Source organism: Podarcis raffonei, chromosome 17, assembly GCF_027172205.1.
Source record: "Podarcis raffonei isolate rPodRaf1 chromosome 17, rPodRaf1.pri, whole genome shotgun sequence".
NCBI classification, from domain to species: Eukaryota; Metazoa; Chordata; class Lepidosauria; order Squamata; family Lacertidae; genus Podarcis; species Podarcis raffonei.
Window position 1 is genome coordinate 33,895,756 of NC_070618.1, and position 21,438 is coordinate 33,917,193.

Sequence of the window (21,438 nt, forward strand, 5' to 3'; positions counted from 1 at the left end):
TGTTCCTTGAGTGCTTTTCCTTCCCTCCCCACTTAAAACGTGGTTACAAAGCACAGATCCACATGGATCCTCAGGATTTTTGCATTGGGCTACCCCAAACTCACCGTCAGATCACATGTCTGTGGCCACAGCATGAACCACAAAAATCATACATCCGCTGTTTCATTTAGAATATTTTTTTTCTTGTTTTCTTTCTCTAAAAGCTATGTGCGTGTTATGGTCGGGTGCGTGTTATAGAGCGAAAAATACGGTATATTGAATTTGCCGTTAGCTCACCATTGCCATCTAGTGTCACTGTTAAGTTGTGGGTGAACATATCAGACGACACAGCGATTCTTCAAACAGCTCTTGTTTATTCACAGGCCAGGACAGAACTGAACTGAAGGGTTCAGTCAGCCTGCTTATATAGAGCTCCAGTACAACGTAACTGTAACAATTTTCTAAAACTATCCAATCACTGAACGTCACTTTCGATCCCTTATTTGCATAACTATCTACAGTATCCCCCTGCTGGCCCAGGGTGAGAACTTCATAACACCCACAGTTCTGGAATGCATTCAAAACACACTCAAAATGTTGTGTTTGCAGCTGTATAGCCGTGTCGCAGGTCTCAGGGAGGAGAGAGTTGCCAGGTCTCCTGTGGCTCAAGCCCCAAATTGCAAGGAGCAGAGGTCTGGGAGTTGAGTGGGGGGCTGCCTGATAGGGAGAGGTCTAGCGGTGGTGACATGGACATAGTGGAAAATAGGCTAGCCTGACACCCACCTACCCACCCCTGAAAGGCACAGGCTGTAACTTAGAGGGTGGTTGTGGTCTTCTGAGCATAGTCAGGCCATCCTAAGGGAAATCTCCTAACCCCTCTCTCTCTCCCTGCAGCTCACAGCCTGTGTTCAGGCCTCCCTCTCCATGTTGTATCCCATGCACTGGCAGCACATCTACATCCCGGTGCTGCCTTCGCACCTCCTTGACTACTGCTGGTGAGCTTTTCATTTCTTCTTTTTGAAGCACTGGGCAGGGCAGGGGGTAAGACTGAAAGCTGGACGTGTGTGGTGCTGTGGTCTAAACCTCTGAGCCTCTTGGGCTTGCCGATCAGAAGGTCGGCAGTTCGAATACCGGCGATGGGGTGAGCTCCCGTTGCTCTGTCCCAGCTCCTGCCTGTACAGTGCCGGATTTACATATAAGCTAAACAAGCTATAGCTTAGGGCCCCAAGTGGAGCCCCCAAAAAAATGTCAAGGGGAAAAAAACCTGGATGTGCATTTCCAAAATATAAGATAAAAAACAAATAAAATAAAAACCTACATGCAGCAACAGTGCTTTGAGATGTGTAGGCTCCTATGATGTAGGTAATGGGTCTCGCCTGCTAGCCTGCTCCCTAAAATATCACTGGTTTGCTCATTTTTGTATATAGGGTGCCTACATTCTGCATGGACTGGTCGTATGGCAACATGTACAAATGGCTTTAGATATCTGTTAAGTCCATCACTTACCATATAGCATATATTCAACACAAAAAGCAGCAACAATTTGTTGTTGACAAAGGACAGCTGGACATATAAAGGGCCACATTGCCTTCTGTAGCTTAGGGCCTCATCAAACCTCAATCCAGCCCTGTTCCTGGCATCTGACTTGTGGGGTGTTTGCTGGGAAAATGGCCTATAAACAGGCAGCAATAGTGATGTCTGCAATGAATCAACAGCGAGAACAAGGCAGGCACCAGGCATAGACCCTCAGCAGCCAGTTGCTGTTTCTTATCCTGACAATTTGAGTCTCTGCTGCTGTGATTTGGGAAGCTGTAGTTCAAATCAAGTCTCTGTTATAGACAAAGGACAGAAAAGTGGAGCACCGAGAGCTGAACAATAGATAAAGAAGTCTTTGCCTGTAGTCTCACCCCTGGGCTTGCCCCCCTCCCTGTCTCTGGCATCCGCTGTGGGGAGGCTTGGATCCTTCCCAGGACCCTTCCCACGGCCTAGGGGTGAATATAGGAGGTCCTCGTGCCTAATTCATTGCAAAGGTAGACATGTGAGCTGTGAACTTCAATGCACATTAGAAGCAGGAATCTTTGGTGTGTTTAAAGACATCAATTTCATATTTGTGTGTGAGTGAGTAAGTGGGAAATGAAAGGCAATGCCTAGAAGTAACATTTGTTTTCCCTGGAAAGCCCTTACCAATCTGATCTGTTTTTGAGCCTGGGTGTGGCTCCCCACAGGACATTTCTCTGTTCTCAAGGTCATGTCTTTCCCCCCCTCTAGGGGCAAAGTAAGTCAAGCAGGGTTCAATGGAGCCCACCTAGGGCCGTAGCTAGGGGGTGGTGAGGAAGGGCCCCACCAGGGCCATAGACGAGGGGGGGTGCAAAATCGGCTAAAGCATATGTTGTCTTTAAATAAAAATATTGATTATTGCCTCATAAGAAAAGGTTTTAATAGAGGGTCTTTATCGGGGGGGGAGTGGGGTAGAGGGTGGAGGATGGAGGAGAGGCGGAAAGAAGAGCTAATTTGTCCATGGCTAGGGGGTGCAATCTGGACGGTTCTGCCAGGGGCTCTGAGCCCACCCGAATCTGGAACCAGCTCTGACTTTCTTTCTTTCTTTCCTTCCTTTTCTCGACAGTGCCCCCATGCCCTACCTCATAGGAATCCACACCAGCTTCATGGAGGTGAGCTTGCCAATCCATTCTGCCCCTGGCCTCACAGGTCACTTCTCATGAGCCTGCAACTGAGTCCTGCAATCCCTGGCCCCAGAAGCACAGAACATCCATGTAACGAAGAGTAGGGGAGTCCACATGTTCCATGAATAGGTGCAAGAGGACGGACGGGTGGTTGGGTGGGTGGGAAGAAGCTCTGGTCAACATTAATGGAGCCTCGACACCCAGGGCAGCTGCCATTTTGTGGTCACTTGTAGTGTGGGCTGTTCGGTACTGTTGAGCAAAGTCTGTTTGTTCCGTACTTCAGTCTCAATTCAAAAGTCATGCCTGACATTGCCAGTGACATTGCAAAGGATTCTGGGCCTAAACCTCTAGGATTGCAGCCTTCTTCTTTGATGGCAGTCAATAGTTCCATCACTCTGGACTGTTGGAAACACGCCCAGGAAGGCTGCCAACTTCCCAAGTCATCGGGGCATCTCTCCGGTGGTCTTCCCTGGCTGTAAATCTCCCTCAGTCCAGAGAGACCGGTGATAAGTGACCCCTCTCTCCTGAGAGAAGCAACTCGTCTTCTGACATATCATTGCAGAAGAAAGAATCAATCAGTAGCTCTAAAACTACTTTATTTACAGTCTATAATACAAAGACTCTATCAGCACGTCTGTGCTCTTTGAGCACCTGTACGGAACAGCAACAAAGGGATGCGGGTGGCACTGTGGGTTAAACCACAGAGCCTAGGACTTCCTGATCAGGTTGGCGGTTCGAATCCCTGCAACGGAGTGAGCTCCCGTTGCTCGGTCCCAGCTCCTGCCAGCCTAGCAGTTCAAAAGCATGAAGTGCAAGTAGATAAATAGGTACCACTCTGGCGGGAAGGTAAATGGCATTTCCGTGCACTGCTCTGGTTCGCCAGAAGCGGCTTAGTCATGCTGGCCACATGACCTGGAAGCTGTACGCCGGCTCCCTCGGCCAATAAAGAGAGATGAGCGCCGCAACCCCAGAGTCGGTCACGACTGGACCTAATGGTCAGGGGTCCCTTTACAGAACAGCAACACATTCAGTCAAACCAACTTCCAACAGTACTCAGACTTCCTGCCTCGCACTCTCTCAGACACTCACATGATGCATACAAAAACATGGTACAACAGTACCACTCGCTGGAGCAGCTCGGATAGATAAAAATCCTAACATGCTTGTGCAGTCCAGATGACATGATCCTGGGCTTAGGTCGATGGAGGCTTGGTGTGTGGCAGGCAGGCAGGTCCTGCCTTGGTGGGTTGAGTATAAGTCCTTTGGCCCAACCCATCTCTTCTGTTTCTATGATGCTTAGAACCTAAGAATAGCCTGCTGGATCCGGCCAATGGTCCATCTAGTCCAGCATCCTGTTCTCACAGTGGCCAACCACATGCTTGTGGGAAACCGGCAAGCAGAACATAAGCACCAAAACACTCTCCTCTCCCATGGTGTCCAGAAATTGGAACTGTGGAGGCAGAGCACAGACATCGTGCCCAGTTTGTAGGAACAACTCAGTGCTGTGAGCCAGGGATCCCTCCCCAAGAGTGGTGAGAGATCAAGTGGAGCTGGGTCACATTTAACATTCATGACAGTGGTTTCCAAAGGCAGCGAATAGAGGAGCAAGTGGTGTCTCTCTTTTAGTTTCTCTCTTTTGTCTTTGATTCCTCCAGAGAGTGAGGAGCAAGGCCCTGGAAGATGTCGTCATTCTCAACATTGACAGCAACACCTTTGAATCGCCCTTCCAGGACCTGGAAAACCTCCCAAGTGATGTAGTTAGTATTGATTTCATAAGATGATGATAATAAATAACAATAATAAACTATAGCGCAGGTAGTTTTGATGTCCTTCTGGGTCCTTCCCCTGGGTCCTTCGTGGTTTCCTTCCTTTATTCTTTTCTCCCACTAATAGCCTCTCTTCCTCCCCACTGCCTCGAATTATCACAGCTATCTTCTAACAGTTGTTTTTTATGTATGCAAAGTTTAGCTTCCAGTACTGAACTTTCACTTTAAAGCAACTGATTCATTGCTGCCCCATCTTCTTTTCTGAAAATATATCAGCTGAAAATGTATTAGCAGACCTGGAAGATGGGAAATGGCCCTGCATAAACTCTTGGGATATTCTGCCAATGTGTGAAAATTGCCGTTTTCTTCTATGTTCTGATAGAGGGAGTTGAGCTATTTGAGAGAGAGTTCATTTTTTTGCCTAGTAATGTTCCTTAACTCTCTAACTTCCAAATACGATTCATAAAAACAGTTCAGGTTTTGAGCTTTCTCAGATACGTTCCATACAGATGAAGGTCATAAACTCCTAATGACTGCCACGTAACTCCCATACAGTGGCTTTTACAAAAAATACACTTATTAAAATCAATGGGCCTAACTTAAGACTCGTCCACACTTATGATTGTCATGTGCCTAGAAAACATGACTCTCCTTGCCCTGATCCTTTCCCAGGGACTACCTGCTCTTTAGCTCTAAATTGGAACAAATGGCAATCCATGAAAAACCCAAATTGCTGTTTGCTCTGATTGAGCGCAAAAGAGCAGTTTTCCCTAAGGGAAGTGACAGGACGAGAGGAAATGTGGATAAACCTTTAGTGATGTTCATAAATGTCAGCTGGTCTATTCTAATACTAAATTGAATACCATTGTGGGCTGGCATTCAACATAGTGCTACATGGAGTATGAACATGGGAAATGAGGTCTGCCTGCACAGGGGGAATTTCTCCCTCTCGCCTCCCCTGTATGCCCCCTAAAGCTGTTCTGGGGGTTTCCCAACTCTCCAGAGAAGATTTGGAGAACCCTGAGTGGACCTTGTTCTGTGCACACAACTTATTTTAATCTCGCCCTAAATAAATTGAGAGAGTGTCTATTTTTGAACCTGCTGTCTGCATGCAACTGATATCACATCCTCCAGTGCAATGACTAATTTGGCATCAACAGAATTTCAGCTCATTTTATGTGTGTGTGTGGCCTCTCCCTTCAGATAAAAGAGAACAGAAAGCAAAAATGCCATTACATAATTCTATGGTGTAGCCGCATGTACAGCTTTTGGGTGTTCGTCTCATAAAAAATATTGTCAAGTGGGATAAAGGAATAGAAAAAGAAAGTAAAATTACATATGTATGGTGTACTTTCATACGAAGAAAGACTAAAGTTTTTGTTTGTCTTTAGTTTAGGTAGGAGGGGGGAATATATGCAAGAAGGAACACGCCAGAAGTTTAGAAAATTATGAATGGTTGGAAAGATGAGGCAATATACATTTTTCTCTCCCTTTCTTAAATTTTGGAGTCTCCCAATGTAGCTGATCAGCAGAAGAGTGGTTTTAAGTTTTCAAATTCAACACTGTTTTTAATAGGGCAAAATATTTACATGGAACTGGTGTGTTTTTAGTTGTGTCTCTTCTCATTTATGTCATTTCCACCTTGAGAAAGGTAGAAAATAAAACACTATGAAATGCTAACCAGAAAGTGACATGCTGGCACACAAGACTGCCAAATATCCCACGATCCCAACAGTGCCACAACTTCCATTTTGTCTATGTCACCCAAAATCACAGACCTACCATTGTCATGGGGGATAGGATATTTCTTTTTGAATTTATAAAAGCGTTTTTATACCGCCTTCTATGCCGTCCTAAGGGACGCGTGTGGCGCTGTGGTTTAAACCACTGTGCCATTTGGACTTGCTGATTGGAAGGTCGCGGTTCGAGGCCCCGCAACGGGATGAGCTCCCGTTGTTCAGTCCCAGCTCCTGCCAACCTAGCAGTTCAAAAGCACACCAGTGCAAGTAGATAAATAGGTACCGCTCCAGTGGGAAGGTAAACGGCATTTCCGTGCGCTGCTCTGGCTTCACCAGAAGCGGCTTAGTCATGCTGGCTACATGACCTGGAAAAACTGTCTGTGGAAGTGGACTAACGCCAGCTCCCTCGGTCTGTAAAGTGAGATGAGCACCACAACCCCAGAGCCAGTCGCAACTGGACTTAATTGTCAGGGGTCCCTTTACCTTTACCTTTACCCTAACAAAGGGTCCCAAGACTGTTTTCAGGTTATATCACACACACAAAAACAGTCAAATTAAAATGAAGCATTAGAAACCAAGAACAGCAGATTGGTAAGGCACATGCTTTGTATAATCCCCAGCATCTCCAGGTCGGGCTGGGAGAGAACGTTGTCCGAAATTCTGGAGAGCTGCTGCTAGCCAGTGGCTCTAGTCCAGCATGCTGAATTTTATTATTTCGGTCACAGACCAGTTCCAGCCCACATACAATATCAAGGAAGTCATAAAACACAATAGGGATACATTTGAATTTGCAATTAGGTATAACAGGAACGAGGGATGCGGGTGGCACTGTGGGTTAAACCACAGAGCCTAGGACTTGCCGATCAAAAGGTCGGCGGTTCGAATCCCCGCGACGGGGTGAGCTCCCGTTGCTCAGTCCCTGCTCCTGCCAACCTAGCAGTTCGAAAGCACACCAGCGCAAGTAGATAAATAGGTACTGCTCCGACGGGAAGGTAAACGGCATTTCTGTGCGCTGCTCTGGTTCGCGAGAAGCGGCTTAGTCATGCTGGCCACATGACCCGGAAGCTGTATGCTGGCTCCCTCGGCCAATAAAGCGAGACGAGCGCCGCAACCCCAGAGTCGGCCATGACTGGACCTAATGGTCAGGGGTCCCTTTACCTTTACCTATAACAGGAACAATTGTCCAGCATGCTGTTCTCACACTGGCCAGCCACAGACCCACAGAAAGCCCACAAACAGGTGCTGAGCACAAAAACACACTTCCCTTCCTGTGGTTTCTGGAAATTGGACCAATCTGATACAGCTTCTTTTGTCCCAGAGTTAAATTCTTCAATCTTAAAACCACGAAGAGCCAATTAGTGAAACAGTGTTTTTTTACTGCCTACAGAAAAGCTATCAAGGTTGTGGCCTACCTGACCTCCCCAAACCAACCTCCCAAGGGAGAGAATTCTGTGACCAGGGTGCTGCCACAGAAAAGGCCCTGCCCTGCATTCCTCCCAATGGAAAGGATTTTACAACCCTCTTGACATTTTAAAACTTGACTTCCTTCCCCCTCTTCCTGCAATTCCTTAAATTTATTTTTAATATCTTCTGCAGATCCAAATTCACTTAATTTACTCATCTTTTTATCTTCTTTAAATATATACCCTTATGTAACTGCAGGTTATTACAATAATCCTGTTAGTGTTTTTATCTGTTTGCAATTTATCTGTAAACATTCCATAAACCATTTCCATTCTTTTATTTTAAAAAAAGTTTGATTTCTTAATTCTTCTGGTAAGTTTCGCCATTTCTGCATATTCCATAAGTTTTTGTATCCATTCTTCCTTTGCTGGGACTTCTTCTTCTTCTTACTTTTTGAAATATGGCAACCCTATGGCAGTGGGACATATGACAGGGCCCTGGCACTTGGTTGGGACTTCTGGGTACAAATTGTGGTTGAGACACCCTCTTGCGATTTGTGGAAGGACCCCCTGGTCAAAGAAGAGCCTGTAACCCTCCTCCTCTCCCCGCACAGGTCTCTCTGTTGAAGTTCCAGTTGAAGAAACAGACGGCGACTACTGGGGATGGAGTCGCCCGAGCTTTCCTTAGGGCACAGGCACTGCTGTTTGGCAGCTACCGCGAGGCTCTCGTTTGCAACCCGGTGAGTAGCTGGGCTCCTCTTGGTTCAAAGTTTGTGCAAAGAAATCATGATGAATGCTCAGTAAGCAGGCTGCCTGGAAGCAACTTCTCCTTATCCCATGTGAACACTTACTATACATACCTATATTAGGGTTACCAGACGTCCCTGTTTCCCAGGGACAGTCCCCGGATTTGCGAATAAGTCCCCGGACAAATTCCATCCCCAGAATGTCCGCGGATTTTATCTAATGTCCCTGGGAAACGCAACAGTGGCAGTCTCAGCAGCCCGGAGCAGTTGGCTCTGCCTGGCTTCAGGAGCTGCTCAGAAGTCCCCATATGATGGTGGTGCAGGGGCTCTAAGATGCAGCTTCCGGGCTGCCTCCACCTTCCTGACCCCAGCAACTAAGCTGCGAGTGGAGGCTTAATGCTGCCTATTGGAGCAGCCTCTCAACTCCTACTTGCGTGCAAGCAGGAGAGGGGTGGGCATCTCTCAGCTGTGAAGGGAGGCTTCACAGGACAGGGCAGGGATCTCTCAGTTTGGCAACGGGAAGCCTCTCTTCCCAACTGAGGGATCCCAGCCCCCTCCTGCTTGCATGCAAGTAGGAATGGGATTGGGGCTGCTCCGATGGGAAGGGAGGCATCGTGCTGCCCGAGCCTCGCCGCTGCCACTCTCAGCCCTCCTTCTCTGCCTTCCATGCCTGACCCACCGCACACCGCTTCCCCACCACCACCACTGAAGAACCAACAACTCAGGGGCTGCCCAGGCTCATAGAGAAAGAAGATAGAAGCCTCGGAGGAAGGGGAAACGTGGTGGTTGAGGTCAAGGTGGCGGCAGCCCCTCTGCCACCACCATAGCTGCAGCATCAAAGTCCCGAACGTGTATTATTTAATTAATTAATTAAAGTGTCCGCAGATTCATTGAAAAAAATCTGGTAACCTTAACCTATATTGCTTGCAAGGGTCTCTCTCTCCCACCCTCCACCCTCCAGCCACACTGACTATTACCTCCCAACTTTTCTCTCTTCTCTCTGCAGGGAGAGCCCATCTCCTTCTGCAAAGACACCTTCTTGCAACAAGGCTCCAGTGCCATGCAGGCTTTCCTCCAGCGGGCCGTGCACCTGCAGCTCTTCAAGCAGGTATGGGCTGATGGCTGATGGAGAAACCCAAGCAGGTCTTCCAAACAAGATGCTCTTCCACAATTTGAGCACCGCTATCAAATCGCCAGGCAAAAGGCATTTGACTGTTCTCCTCTTCCTTTGTGCGTACCGGTTGCTGACGCTGTGCGTGCTTCCTTCTCCCATGGAAGATGACTTCTTCCCGCATATTTTCTAATGACTTCTTTTGTTTCTCTCCCCAACGCTGCACCCAACCTCAACTCCACCAGTTCGTAGATGACCGCCTGGAGAAGCTGAACGCAGGGGAAGACTTCTCTGACCTCTTTGAGCAGGAGATCAACAGAAGCCTGTCCCCAGGTAGGACAGAACCTCCCTTGTTTTTGCTCTTCGGCTGATAACATGGAAACGGATCCGCCAGCGATCCACCAAGCCACAGCCCTAGGTCGTATGGCCTCCTCAACACCCCTCCCTTTGTGGGGTGAAGGTGAAGCTTTGACAACAACAAAGTCTCAGCAAGAATCTACTGGGAGACTCCTGAGATTGTAGGATGCTTCCACATTAGTAACCAGTTACTCTGACATAGAGTAGACTCATAGAAAGCAATGGACATGACTCACTTAGGTCCATTAATGTCTGTGGGTCTCCCATGAGTGTAACTTGATTGGATACAGCCTTAGGGAAGGTGTGGTTAGCAACACTTTCCAATGATATACATAGCTGTCAAGTGTCCCTTATTTGAAGGGACAGTCCCTTATTCCAGTGCCATGTCCCGCTGCTGTCCCTTATTGATGGATGTCCCTTAAATGTCCCTTAAATGATGTCCCTTAAACTCCAAAGGAAGCAGGTCCTCTCCCTCCCTCCCTGCCGGCCAGGGAAAGCTCAACAACTTGGCCCCCCCCCAAAAAAGCTCAACAATTTTCCAAAGAAAGCTGAACAACTTTTTGAAATATGGCAACCCTATTTTTAATCTTCTGTGTGTTTTAAATTACGGTCGAACATTTTTAGCGATAAGTATATTGTTTTATCTTTTTTTTGGAAACTGCTTTGAGGTTTTCCCCCCCCTTCAAGCGGCATAGAATTTCAATAAAATAAGTAAGTAGATCAGTTTGTGGGAATCCCATGCCGTTTCCACACCAGTACCTACCCACACATTTCCCCCTACATTTAGGAGCCTTTTTGTGTAGGGAATGTGTTCAGAGCTACCTTCTGCGTCCAGTTCTTCACAGAATGTGGGTCCTTTGTACACTGATGGGCAGATATAAGAAGTTACTCTGAATATACAGTTCAAATCTCTGTGAAGGCAAAGTCAATCCCCTCAGGGACACTCACCTGTACTCTCTTCCCTCCCCAGGTAGCATGCATTCCTATCAGCTATGGGTGGAGAACCTAAAGGTAAATGAATGAAACTCCATCCATCTTGTTTTACCCTGTTATCTCTTTTTCTCACAGCTACTTGTTTTGTTTGCACTGAGGTCTTTTCTAGGCTGTCTTTTAGGGACAAGCCCCCAGAAAGCAGCATACATAATATAAGCATGAAATTATAAAATTAGGACGTTTGATTAAAAATGCATCCACCATAAAGTATCGTGAAAGACTAAAGGTAAAGGTAAAGGGACCCCTGACCATTAGGTCCAGTCATGACCGACTCTGGGGTTGCGGTGCTCATCTCGCTTTATTGGCCAAGGGAGCCGGCGTACAGCTTCCAGGTCATGTGGCCAGCATGACTAAGCCGCTTCTGGTGAACCAGAGCAGCACACGGAAACGCCATTTACCTTCCCGCCGGAGCGGTACCTATTTATCTACTTGCACTTTGAGGTGCTTTCGAACTGCTAGGTTGGCAGGAGCAGGGACCGAGCAACGGGAGCTCACCCCGTTGCGGGGATTTGAACCGCTGACCTTCTGATTGGCAAGTCCTAGGTTCTGTGGTTTAACCCACAGCGCCACCCACGTCCCTCGTGAAAGACTACACTAGGAATAAATAAAGATAGAATAACAATGGAACCAAAACAGTGATAAATAACATTCAACTCAGGATAATACTACACAAACATGTAAAGCTCTTCAGCACCTTTTATTCTCATCCTTTTAAAAATGTGACTTGACTTCAGGGAGGTTTGGTTTTGTATTTTTATCTTGAGAGAGGCTACAAATAAATTTTGCTGTGATTATTAACAGTATGGCCATAAACATGCTTGTGCTGTTGAGGAAGAAAACCTAAGAAAGGGGTTTGGCCAAGGCCGCTTGTGGCAGTTGTGGGACTTGAACCCTTGTCTTCCAGATCCAAGCCCAGCTCTAGATGTCTGGGTCCCTTGACCTTGCAGTGAGTGAGTAAAAAAAAGGTAAAGGACCCCTGGACGGTTCAGTCCAGTCGAAGGCGACTCTGGGGTGTGGCGCTCATCTCACTTTCAGGCCGAGGGAGCCGGTGTTTGTCCACAGACATATTTCTGGGTCATGTGGCCAGCAGGACTAAACTGCTTCTGGCGCAATAGAACACTGTGATGGAACCCAGAGTGCACGGAAATGCCGTTTACCTTCCTGCTGCAGCCGTACCTATTTATCTACTTGCACTGGCGTGCTTTCAAACCGCTAGGTTGGCAGGAGCTGGGACAGAGGAACGGGAGCTCATCCCATGGTGCAGATTCGAGCCTCCAACCTTCCGATCGGAAAGCCCAAGAGGCTCAGTGGTTTAGACCACAGCGCCACCCGCGTCCCATGCAATGAGTAGAATTCACCCAACCATGAGCCACCATTAAGTGTAGCAGAGTAGGAGAGGTCAGGATCTGACCATTGCACGGGAGAGGGGGCTGGCCACAGGGAATCGCAGTTGGAGCAGGGTCTGGAGCCGAGAAAGTGGTGGTGCGATTCTGCCAGTCCACCAGGCAGGGCAGGGTGAACACAGGCCTCCTGGATTCTCCGAGCTCTGTGTTTTGGTCCTTGATGTGCACTGGTAAAATTTAATAGCTAAGAGTCAGAGCATGAATCTCTCTCTCAACATCAGCACGCACACACCCCGATCTGCAGTATGGAGGTAATAGTAGTGACCTACTTTGCAAGATTCTTGCTGTTTTTGTTTTTGTTATTATTTTGACAAAGTAATAATCATAAATAAATAAGAATAAAAATGTGCACCCCACCACTGAGACCATTCCATTGTAACTATCCAACCTCCAAAAATTTCAACACCTCTTGCGATGGTTTGACCCCTTTCCATTTTAACAGTACAAATTCTACAAACACTCTCCACATCTCCTCGAAATCCTTTCTCCTGCATATTCCCCGTCTTACCTTAATGGCACATGTTAATTTATCATGACTAGCTATATCCCACACGTCTTCCATTTTATATTCTGCTTGCCCCTTCCACTTCCTAGCTATCATAATTCGTACAGCTGTCAATAAATTTGTGAGCAAGTCCTTCACAGCCTGCACAACTTCCACCCCATGGTAAATTGATAATAATGCTACCTCTGGACTTTTGGTCAGCTTTAACCCAGTGGTTTCTGTTATCTTCGAGACTTTTGCTTTTAAGGATTGTAACAAAGATGATGTCCAGAGAAGTAGCTGCTGTGGTGTGTGGCAGCAAAAAGTCTTGTGGCACCTTAAAGACTGTAACAAATTTAATGAATCAGCTTTTATGGACTGTAGTCTGCACAAGCCGACACACACAGGGCAGCGGACTTGCTTCCTCCCTGCACATCAAATGATTGTCCCAATGGCCAGGAATTAAATCAAGCTCCCTTGCATAGCATTCTTGCCCACTAGTGTCTTTTGAGCGTGTTGTTCCGAATAGATGTGTGCCTAAGCTTCACCTCTCTCTCTCTCTCTCCTTAGAAAGGTGGAGGAGCCCTGATAAGTACCGTGAAAAACAAGGCCAATCCAGCTGTCAGGAATGCATATCAATATGTAAGGCATTTTTTTTCTTCATAGAATCACATACTTGTAGAGTTAGAAAAGACCCGAAGGGTCACCTGGTTCCTGCAATGCAGGAATCTCAACTCAAGCATCCATGACAGAGGGCCATCCAATCTCTGCTTAAAAATCTCCAAGGAAGATTTTTAAGCAGATTTTTAACCACAACCTCTCGAGGGAGTCCGTTCTACTGTTGAACAGCTCTTACTGTCAGAAAGTTTTTCCTGATACAGTATTTAGTCAGAATCTCCTTTCTTTCAACTTAATGCCATTGGTTCGGGTCCTAGCCTCCAGAGCAAGAGAAAACAAGCTTGCTCCATCCTCCATGTGTTAACAGAGAAATCTGAGGGCTCCCTTGGACAAAAAACAAGGACACCAGCCAGGAATACCAGAGCAAAACAGCAGCCAGTAGGTTTGGTCTTTATTGAAGACTGTCGCAACAGGACTCCCATCTGCCACAAGGTGGGACAAGATGGAAGCCCCAAACAAAAGAGCCCCCAAACTTCTATTAGCTGCTAATCTCCATGTTACACCCCCCCAAACTACATCACTCATACATCACGGTTACATCATGAAAGGGGAGGTCTGGTGGCAGTAATCTGAGCATCCTGGACCCTGCCCCATGGTTCCCCTTGCCCTCCACCAAACACCCATCAAGTGTAACAAAAAAAGATATTTACATTTCCCTGTTTCCCAGCCAAGTTAATCACACCCTTTTGTCGTCATCTGGGTTTGTTATTTCTGGAATGGCTACCTGCCTGGCACTCAGGTATCAGGATGCCAGGGATTATCACTCAGGCAGAGGGGCTGCTGAGTAGCTGAGCTCACATGTCTATATGAATTTCTGAAGTTTTCCCTGTGAGCCAGTAGATAGGAACATTTATCAGTGAATTGTTACATTTGGTATTGTGCAGCAGAGGCCCTTTGAATAGATAGGAAGAAACTGTGATGCAATGTTTTGTGGGGACAAATCACAAAAGTCACAAAAGTGATTGTGCTGATTTTGGTAGTGGGCTGCATGTGCATGATATCTGCTGGAGGGGCAAACCCCCCAACCTATACATAAATTCCTGCAACTCATGTGAAAGCCCGTTAGATATTTGAAGATGGCTATCATATCCCCTCTTTTCTAGGGTAAACATCCCCAACTCCCTCAACTGTTCCTCATAAGGATTAGTTTCCAGACCCTTGATCATCTTAGTTGCCCTCCTCTGCACACGTTCCAGGTTGTCAATATCCTTCTTAAATTGTGGCACCTAGAACGGGACACAAGACTCCAGGTGTTGTCTGACCAAGGCAGAGTAGAGTGATACTATTACTTCCCTTGATCTGGACGCTAGACTTCTGTTGATGCAGCCTAGAACAGCATTAGCTTTCTTTTGCTACCGCATCACACTGTTGACTCATGTTAAAGCTTGTGGTCCACAAGACCCCAGATTTGTCACCTGCACTGCTAGTAATCCAGGTTCCCCATCTTATATTTGTGCATCTGGTTCTTCCTCAGTGTAGAACCTTATGAACCCTATTGAATTTCATTCTGTTTGTTTTGTCCCAGTTCTCCAGTCTGTTAAGGTTATTTTAATCCTGGTTGTGTCTTCTGCAGCATTAGCTACCCAGTTTGGTGTCACCTGCAAATTTGATGAACATCCCCTCAGTTCCCAGCAATCCTTAACAAACTACGTTGCCCAGAATTCTTTCAGGGAAAGAATGTGCTTTGAATGTGCTTTTAAGTACAGCCGTACCTTGGAAGTCAAACGGAATCCATTCCGGAAGTCCGTTCAACTTCCAAAATGTTCGGAAACCAAAGTGCGGCTTCTGATTGGCTGCAGGAAGCTCCTGCAGCCAATCGGAAGCCCCCATCGGACGTTCGGCTTCCCAAAATAGTTCACAAACCGGAACAGTCACTTCTGGGTTTGCGGTGTTCAGGAGCCAAAATGTTCGAGAACTAAGCTGTTCAAAAACCAAGGTAAGACTGTAGTTGCAATGAGGGTTTTGCAAATTCCAACTACTTGGATGCAATGCTGAAGACTGCACAAAATGGCTCTTTTTTTACACCCTAAACCTCATGCTCATCCTGTGTGTGTGTGCAGCTTTGAGAAGCTACACATTTCAATCGACTGATCTATTTTCTTTGTCCTTGAAATTCTGGGAAGTATTGAACTAAGTTCTACTCAGAGTAGAACCTTGAGTTAGTTGTGTCTATTATTGTCAATGGGCAGGGACAGTAGGCGAAACAGGAAGGTGCAGCCGCCCCCTAACACTGCCCCTGCGCTGGAGTCCTGCTTTCCAGGGTCATCCCAATCTCACTGGAATCTGCTGCCATCATTTCTCCTCACTTCTGCAAGGGTAGGCAGGGGGCCTGTGGGGGCCCTGCCCCATGGGATTCTGGCACAAGATGGTGGCTACCTCAGCCCTTCTCATGGGCAGGCCAGCCCTGTCAGTGGGTCTCCTCTGAGAAAGACTAGCTTTGGCCCAAACCCTCTGTTTGGAGTGCTGCATATCCCCTCACAACCACTCCATGTTCTGTCTAGGCCAAAGGCCATGCCAAAATGCGGCTGAAGAATATGCGAAGCCGTCTGATGGAAAAGGTAAGCCACTCCAGACTTCTTCCTTAAAATGATTAAAGGTAATATACTGCTGGATGAGTGTTCAGTGGCTCTTGTTTTTGCATTTGTTTAAAACCCAATTGAAAATTGCTTTTAGAGATTAATTTTTTTATTAAATTTCTGTTTTACATGTTAGAATATTCACTTAAACAACCTTAAAATATCAATAATAATAATAATAATAATAATTTTTTTTATTTATACCTTCCCAGTTTAAAAACTGGGCTCAGGGCGGCTAACAGCAAAAAAATTAAAACATTGATTAAAATGCAACTTGAAAACAGCATAAAACAGCATAAGGTAAAGGTAAAGGTACCCCTGCCCGTATGGGCCAGTCGTGTCCGACTCTGGGGTTGCGCGCCCATCTCGCTCAAGAGGCCGGGGGCCAGCGCTGTCCGCAGACACTTCCGGGTCACGTGGCCAGCGTGACAAAGCTGCATCTGGCGAGCCAGCGCAGCACACGGAAGCGCCATTTACCTTCCCACCAGTAAGCGGTCCCTATTTATCTACTTGCACCCGGGGGTGCTTTCGAACTGCTAGGTTGGCAGGCGCTGGGACCGAGCAGCGGGAGCGCACCCCGCCACGGGGATTCGAACCGCCAACCTTTCGATCGGCAAGCCCTAGGCGCTGAGGCTTTTACCCACAGTGCCACCTGCGTCCCCTAACAATTACCATATTTCCCCCCAATTTCCCTCCCTCCCATCTCTCCTTCATACCCCTCCCTCCCCCCTACAACTTCCCTCAGTTCCTCTTTCTGATTTTTATTAACACATGCTATTCTCTGCATGTTATAAAAATGTAAAAATCTCTGAATTGACGATCGGCAAGTCCTAGGCTCTGTGGTTTTACCCACAGCGCCACTCGCGTCCCATAAAACAGCATAGAATACAGCATAAAATGCAGCATCAATATCAATAAAATTCAAAAATTTAGGGTCATTGACTTCCCTTCCTCTCTTTCCATGGTTCATTTTGCACAACATAAATCCCTTTGTATTTTATATAAACTGAACCATATAGTATTCTATTATTACATCCATCAAAACTTATTTACACTGTGGAATTTATCTTAATGCTGCCCACGTTTTCAAATAAACACAATTTCCCCCATATATTCAATAAACACTTTCTAATCTTCTTTAAACCTATGTTCTTTTTGTTCTCTTGTTCTATTTGTTAGGTCTGCAAGCTAAGCATATTCCATCAATTTAAGTTGCCAATCTTATTTAGTTGGGACTTCTCTTGTTTTCCATTTTTGGGCTAACAAAACACGAGCCGCATTGTGGCATACATAAATAACCTTTTCCAACACCTGGGTGAAAATTGTTTTTAAATATGATTGAATGTTTTACGAACAGAAGAACAGCCTATTGGATCAGGCCGATGCTCTACCTAGTCTAGCACCATGTTTTCACCTTGGCCAGCCAGGTGTTTGTTGGAAACCCGCAAGCGCAATAAGAACAACACTCTCCCTTCTTGTGGTTTCCAGCAACTGATGTTCAGCAGCATTAACGCCTCCAACTGTAGAGGCATAACATAGTCATCATGACTGGTAGTCATCGATAGCCCTCACCTCCAGGAATTTGTCTAATCCTCTTTGAAAGCCATTGGGGTGGGTAACCATCACTGCCTCCTGTGGGAGTTCCATAGATTAACTATGCACAGTGGCAGAGGAACCCTCTCTGTTATGAGACGAACCGCTCTGTTATGTACTGAAGTTCTCACCCTGGGCCAGCAGGGGGATACTGTAGATAGTTTTCACTCAGGTCCACATATGCAAATAAGGAATTGAAAGTGATGTTCAGTAATTGGATAGGTTCAGAAAGCTGTTACTGTTGCGTTGTAGTGGAGCTCTATCTAAGCAGGCTGGCTGAGCCCGTCAGTTCAGTTCTGTTCTGGTCTGTGAATAAACAAGAGCTGTTTGAAGAATCGCTGTGTCGTCTGATATGTTCGCCCACAACTTAACACGCCTGATGGCGCATGAGAGGCAGCCTTATGGACGCCCATACAGACGGCGTGAGAGAGCGGCAGCCCGTACGGAGCCACAGAAGCGGCGCCCATACTAACGGTGTGTGCGCACTCATCCACTCTACAGCTGGGGGGGCAGTGGGTCATCTTGTCACCCCCCAAGTGATGCCCAGGGCGGCCTGCCTCCCCCTTTGTACATCCCTGACTAAGTGCTGCGTGATAAGTACTAAGCGGCCGTGGTCCTGTATACCTGAAGGAGCGTCTCCACCCCCATCGTCCAGCCCGGACACTGAGGTCCAGCGCCAAGGGCCTTGTGAGAAGTGAGGTTACAGGGAACCAGGCACAGGGCCTTCTCAGTAGTGGCGCCCGCCTTCTGGAACGCCCTCCCCTCAGATGTCAAGGCAATAAGCAACTATCTTTTAAAAGACACTTGAAGGCAGCCCTGTTTAGGGATGTTTTTAATGTTTAATGCTGTATTGTGCTTTTAATTTTTGGTTGGGAGTCGCCCAGAGTGGCTGGGAAAACCCAGCCAGATGGGCGAGGTATAATAATAAATATTATTATTATTATTATTATTATCTTTTATGTGTCCTGAATCTTCCAATACTATGTTGCCAGGGGCAGGGAAGATACTTTTCTCTATCCACTTTCTCTATGCCATGCCATAATTTTCTCTATGCCATGCCAAATAATTTTATAATTCCGTTCCAATTCTGTGCTGCTAGTAGACATGCTGCTACTCAAAGCAAAGTAACCAAGGTCCAATTGCCCTTCTTTAAAAACAGTTAACAATCTTAAACTCGGGGTACATTCCATATATTGACCTGTAATATAGCTTATTTCTGTAAATACCCTCTGCCAGAAGGGGAGCCAGGGTGGTGTAGTGGTTAAGAGCAGTGGACTCGTAATCTGGTGAACTGGGTTCGCTTGCCCTGCTCCTCCACATGCAGCTGCTGGGTGACCTTGGGCTAGTCACACTTCTCTCTGAAGTCTCTCAGCCTCACTCACCTCACAGAGTGTTTGTTGTGGGGGAGGAAGGGAAAGGAGAATGTTAACCGCTTTGAGACTCCTTCGGGTAGTGATAAAGCAGGATATCAAATCCAAATTCTTCTTTATACACAAGGCTGTTCAAATGAAGTTTTTGAGCTATTTTTAAGGTATCAATAGATTTTATTGCATTGCATTAGCCGTGTGGCCATAGCATGATATACATAGAAATAACAACATAAAATGGGGGTGGGGAGGTAAAGGTAGATATCGTCCTGGGCAAATACTTAAAGGGGGGAAAAAAGAAAAGAAAAAGAAAAAGAAAAGAGATAACAGAAGCAACAGGGGATTTAAAACATCGAGTGACCGATAGTACAAAAACAAAAAGACAAAAAACTGCTGAGGCTGGAGGAGGATCGTTAAAGGGGTCCTTCAGCTCCTCAGATTTGTCCTAGCTCCATTGTTATTTTTAAGGTAAATTGCCCAAAATGACACTGCCGACATGGGTTGCCATACATCCGGATTTTCCTGGACATTTTTAGCAATTTCTGCCCGGACGTCGCTTCTGACTGCAGTATTCCAGATACGTCCGAGAAATTCCGGACATATGGCAACCCTAACTATTGCAGCCTCTCCAGTTAGCTTCTTCTTTGACAAGCTAGCTGGTGTGTGGTCTGGATCAGGGCCGGATTTAGGTTGGATGAGGCCCTAAGCTACTAAAGGTAATGGGGCACTTTATATGTCCAGCTGTCCTTTGTCAACAACAAATTGTCGCTGTTTTTTGTGTTGAATATATGCTACATGGTAATTTATGGACCTAATGGGTTTCTAAAGCCATTTGCACATAACAAAATATGAATTTTGTCAAAGTAATTGTTGAACTGAATTAAGAAGAAGTCTATTAATAGTGAAATCATTATTAAGCTCTAACTTAAAATGATTTTTTATTCATAACAAACTGCAAACACATTGGCATTTGGCAATAACAGAAGTTCCTTTAGAAACATAATTTACAAAGACTCATAATCTAGTCTCTAGAAATTTGCTATACCATGAAATAATAATAGGTGTAAATATATGATGCAAACTACTAATAATTATAAATAGCAGAATGTAGGCACCCTATATATAGAAATGAGCAAACCAGTGATATTTTAGGGAGCAGGCTATCAGGCGGGGGCCATGACTGTTTTTTGCATTGAATATATGCTATATGGTAATTTGTGGACCTAATAGGTATCTAAAGCCATTTACACATAACAAAATATGTATTTTATCAAAGTAATTAGAATGTAGGCACACACTATCTATAGAAATGAGCAAACCAGTGATATTTTAGGGAACAGGCTGGGCCCATGACTTACATCATAGGAGCCTACACAACACAAAACACTGTTGCTGTACGTAGGTTTTATTTTATTTGTTTATTATCTTATATTTTGGAAATGTACATCCAGTTTCTTTTTCCTTTAAATTTTTTGGGGGCCCCAAGAGAGTGAGGCCCTAAGCTATAGTTTGTTTAGCTTATATGTAAATCCGGCACTGCAATCACCCACTGCCCTATGATGTTGTATAATTCAAATTCAAATATATAATTGGGAGCACACTCAGTGCATTCTGGGTTCTGGTCAGGATGGGAAGCAAAGCTTATGCTCAGAATAATCTTGTCCTCTCTAGGATTCCAGTACAGGCCCTCGTCGACAGCGAGGACATTCCTCGAACTGTGACTTTATCTCCGACCCCATCATGCCCACCAGGAATAGGCAGTCTGAAAGCTTGCAAAGCCGGTTGCCCATCACCCAGCACTTTGGGAAGGTAAGGGGGGAAATTAGTAATTGAAAATGGGTGGGGAGCCTGCACCGCCGCCACCACCCTGAGATAGTGTTGGACTGTAGCTTCCATCATCCCTGGCAGTTGACAGGAGCTGATGGGAACTGGGAATCTTGAAAGGTCATAGTTTCCCTATCCCTCACCTAAAACAACATGTGAGGAAAAGAAGAGGAACCGGGTCAGGGGCACCCGGAAGAGGATTTCCCCAAGAGTGTACAATGGTACCTTGGGTTACAGACGTTTCAGGTTACAGACACTTCAGGTTACAGACTCCGCTAACCCAGAAATAGTACCTCAGGTTAAGAACTTTGCTTCAGCATGAACAGAAATCGCACGTCAGCAGTGGGAGGCCCCATTAGCTAAAGTGGTGCCTCAGGTTAAGAACAGTTTCAGGTTAAGAACGGACCCCCAGAATGAATTAAGTACTTAACCCAAGGTACCACTGTATCTGCATTGGTGCAAATGGGCAGCCTTAACACTTGCTTGCATGCACTCTGTGCAAATGTGGAGTCACGGATGTCCCTCTGCAGGAGATCAGTGCAACAGCTTGTCTGATAGTCACAAGCCAGTTGCATCAACAACACAACAGGCAGAATCTGTGAATTCCAACTCCCACCAGCCCCAGTCAGTATGGCCCAATGGTCGAGCAATATCTGGCAGGCTCAGGTTGCTCACCTCTAACACAGGGGTCAGCAAACTTTTTCAGCAGGGAGCCGGTCCACTGTCCCTCAGACCTTG

The 21,438-nt window shown here is 46.2% G+C and overlaps 1 protein-coding gene across 2 annotated transcripts in view; it reads left to right on the top strand.

Moving 5' to 3' along the window:
* DENND1C (DENN domain containing 1C) overlaps positions 1-21,438 on the top strand; it is a 48,792-nt gene that overhangs the window by 20,381 nt on the left and 6,973 nt on the right. Inside the window, exons 11-20 of one of the 2 annotated variants that reach the window (XM_053371077.1) lie at positions 874-974; positions 2,603-2,648; positions 4,316-4,417; positions 8,183-8,308; positions 9,321-9,422; positions 9,671-9,758; positions 10,753-10,793; positions 13,233-13,304; positions 15,842-15,898; positions 20,548-20,685. In XM_053371077.1, coding sequence (XP_053227052.1) covers positions 874-974; positions 2,603-2,648; positions 4,316-4,417; positions 8,183-8,308; positions 9,321-9,422; positions 9,671-9,758; positions 10,753-10,793; positions 13,233-13,304; positions 15,842-15,898; positions 20,548-20,685 — 873 coding nt within the window. The remainder of the gene's footprint in view (positions 1-873; positions 975-2,602; positions 2,649-4,315; positions 4,418-8,182; positions 8,309-9,320; positions 9,423-9,670; positions 9,759-10,752; positions 10,794-13,232; positions 13,305-15,841; positions 15,899-20,547; positions 20,686-21,438) is intronic. The other variant, XM_053371079.1, reaches the window with a different exon arrangement.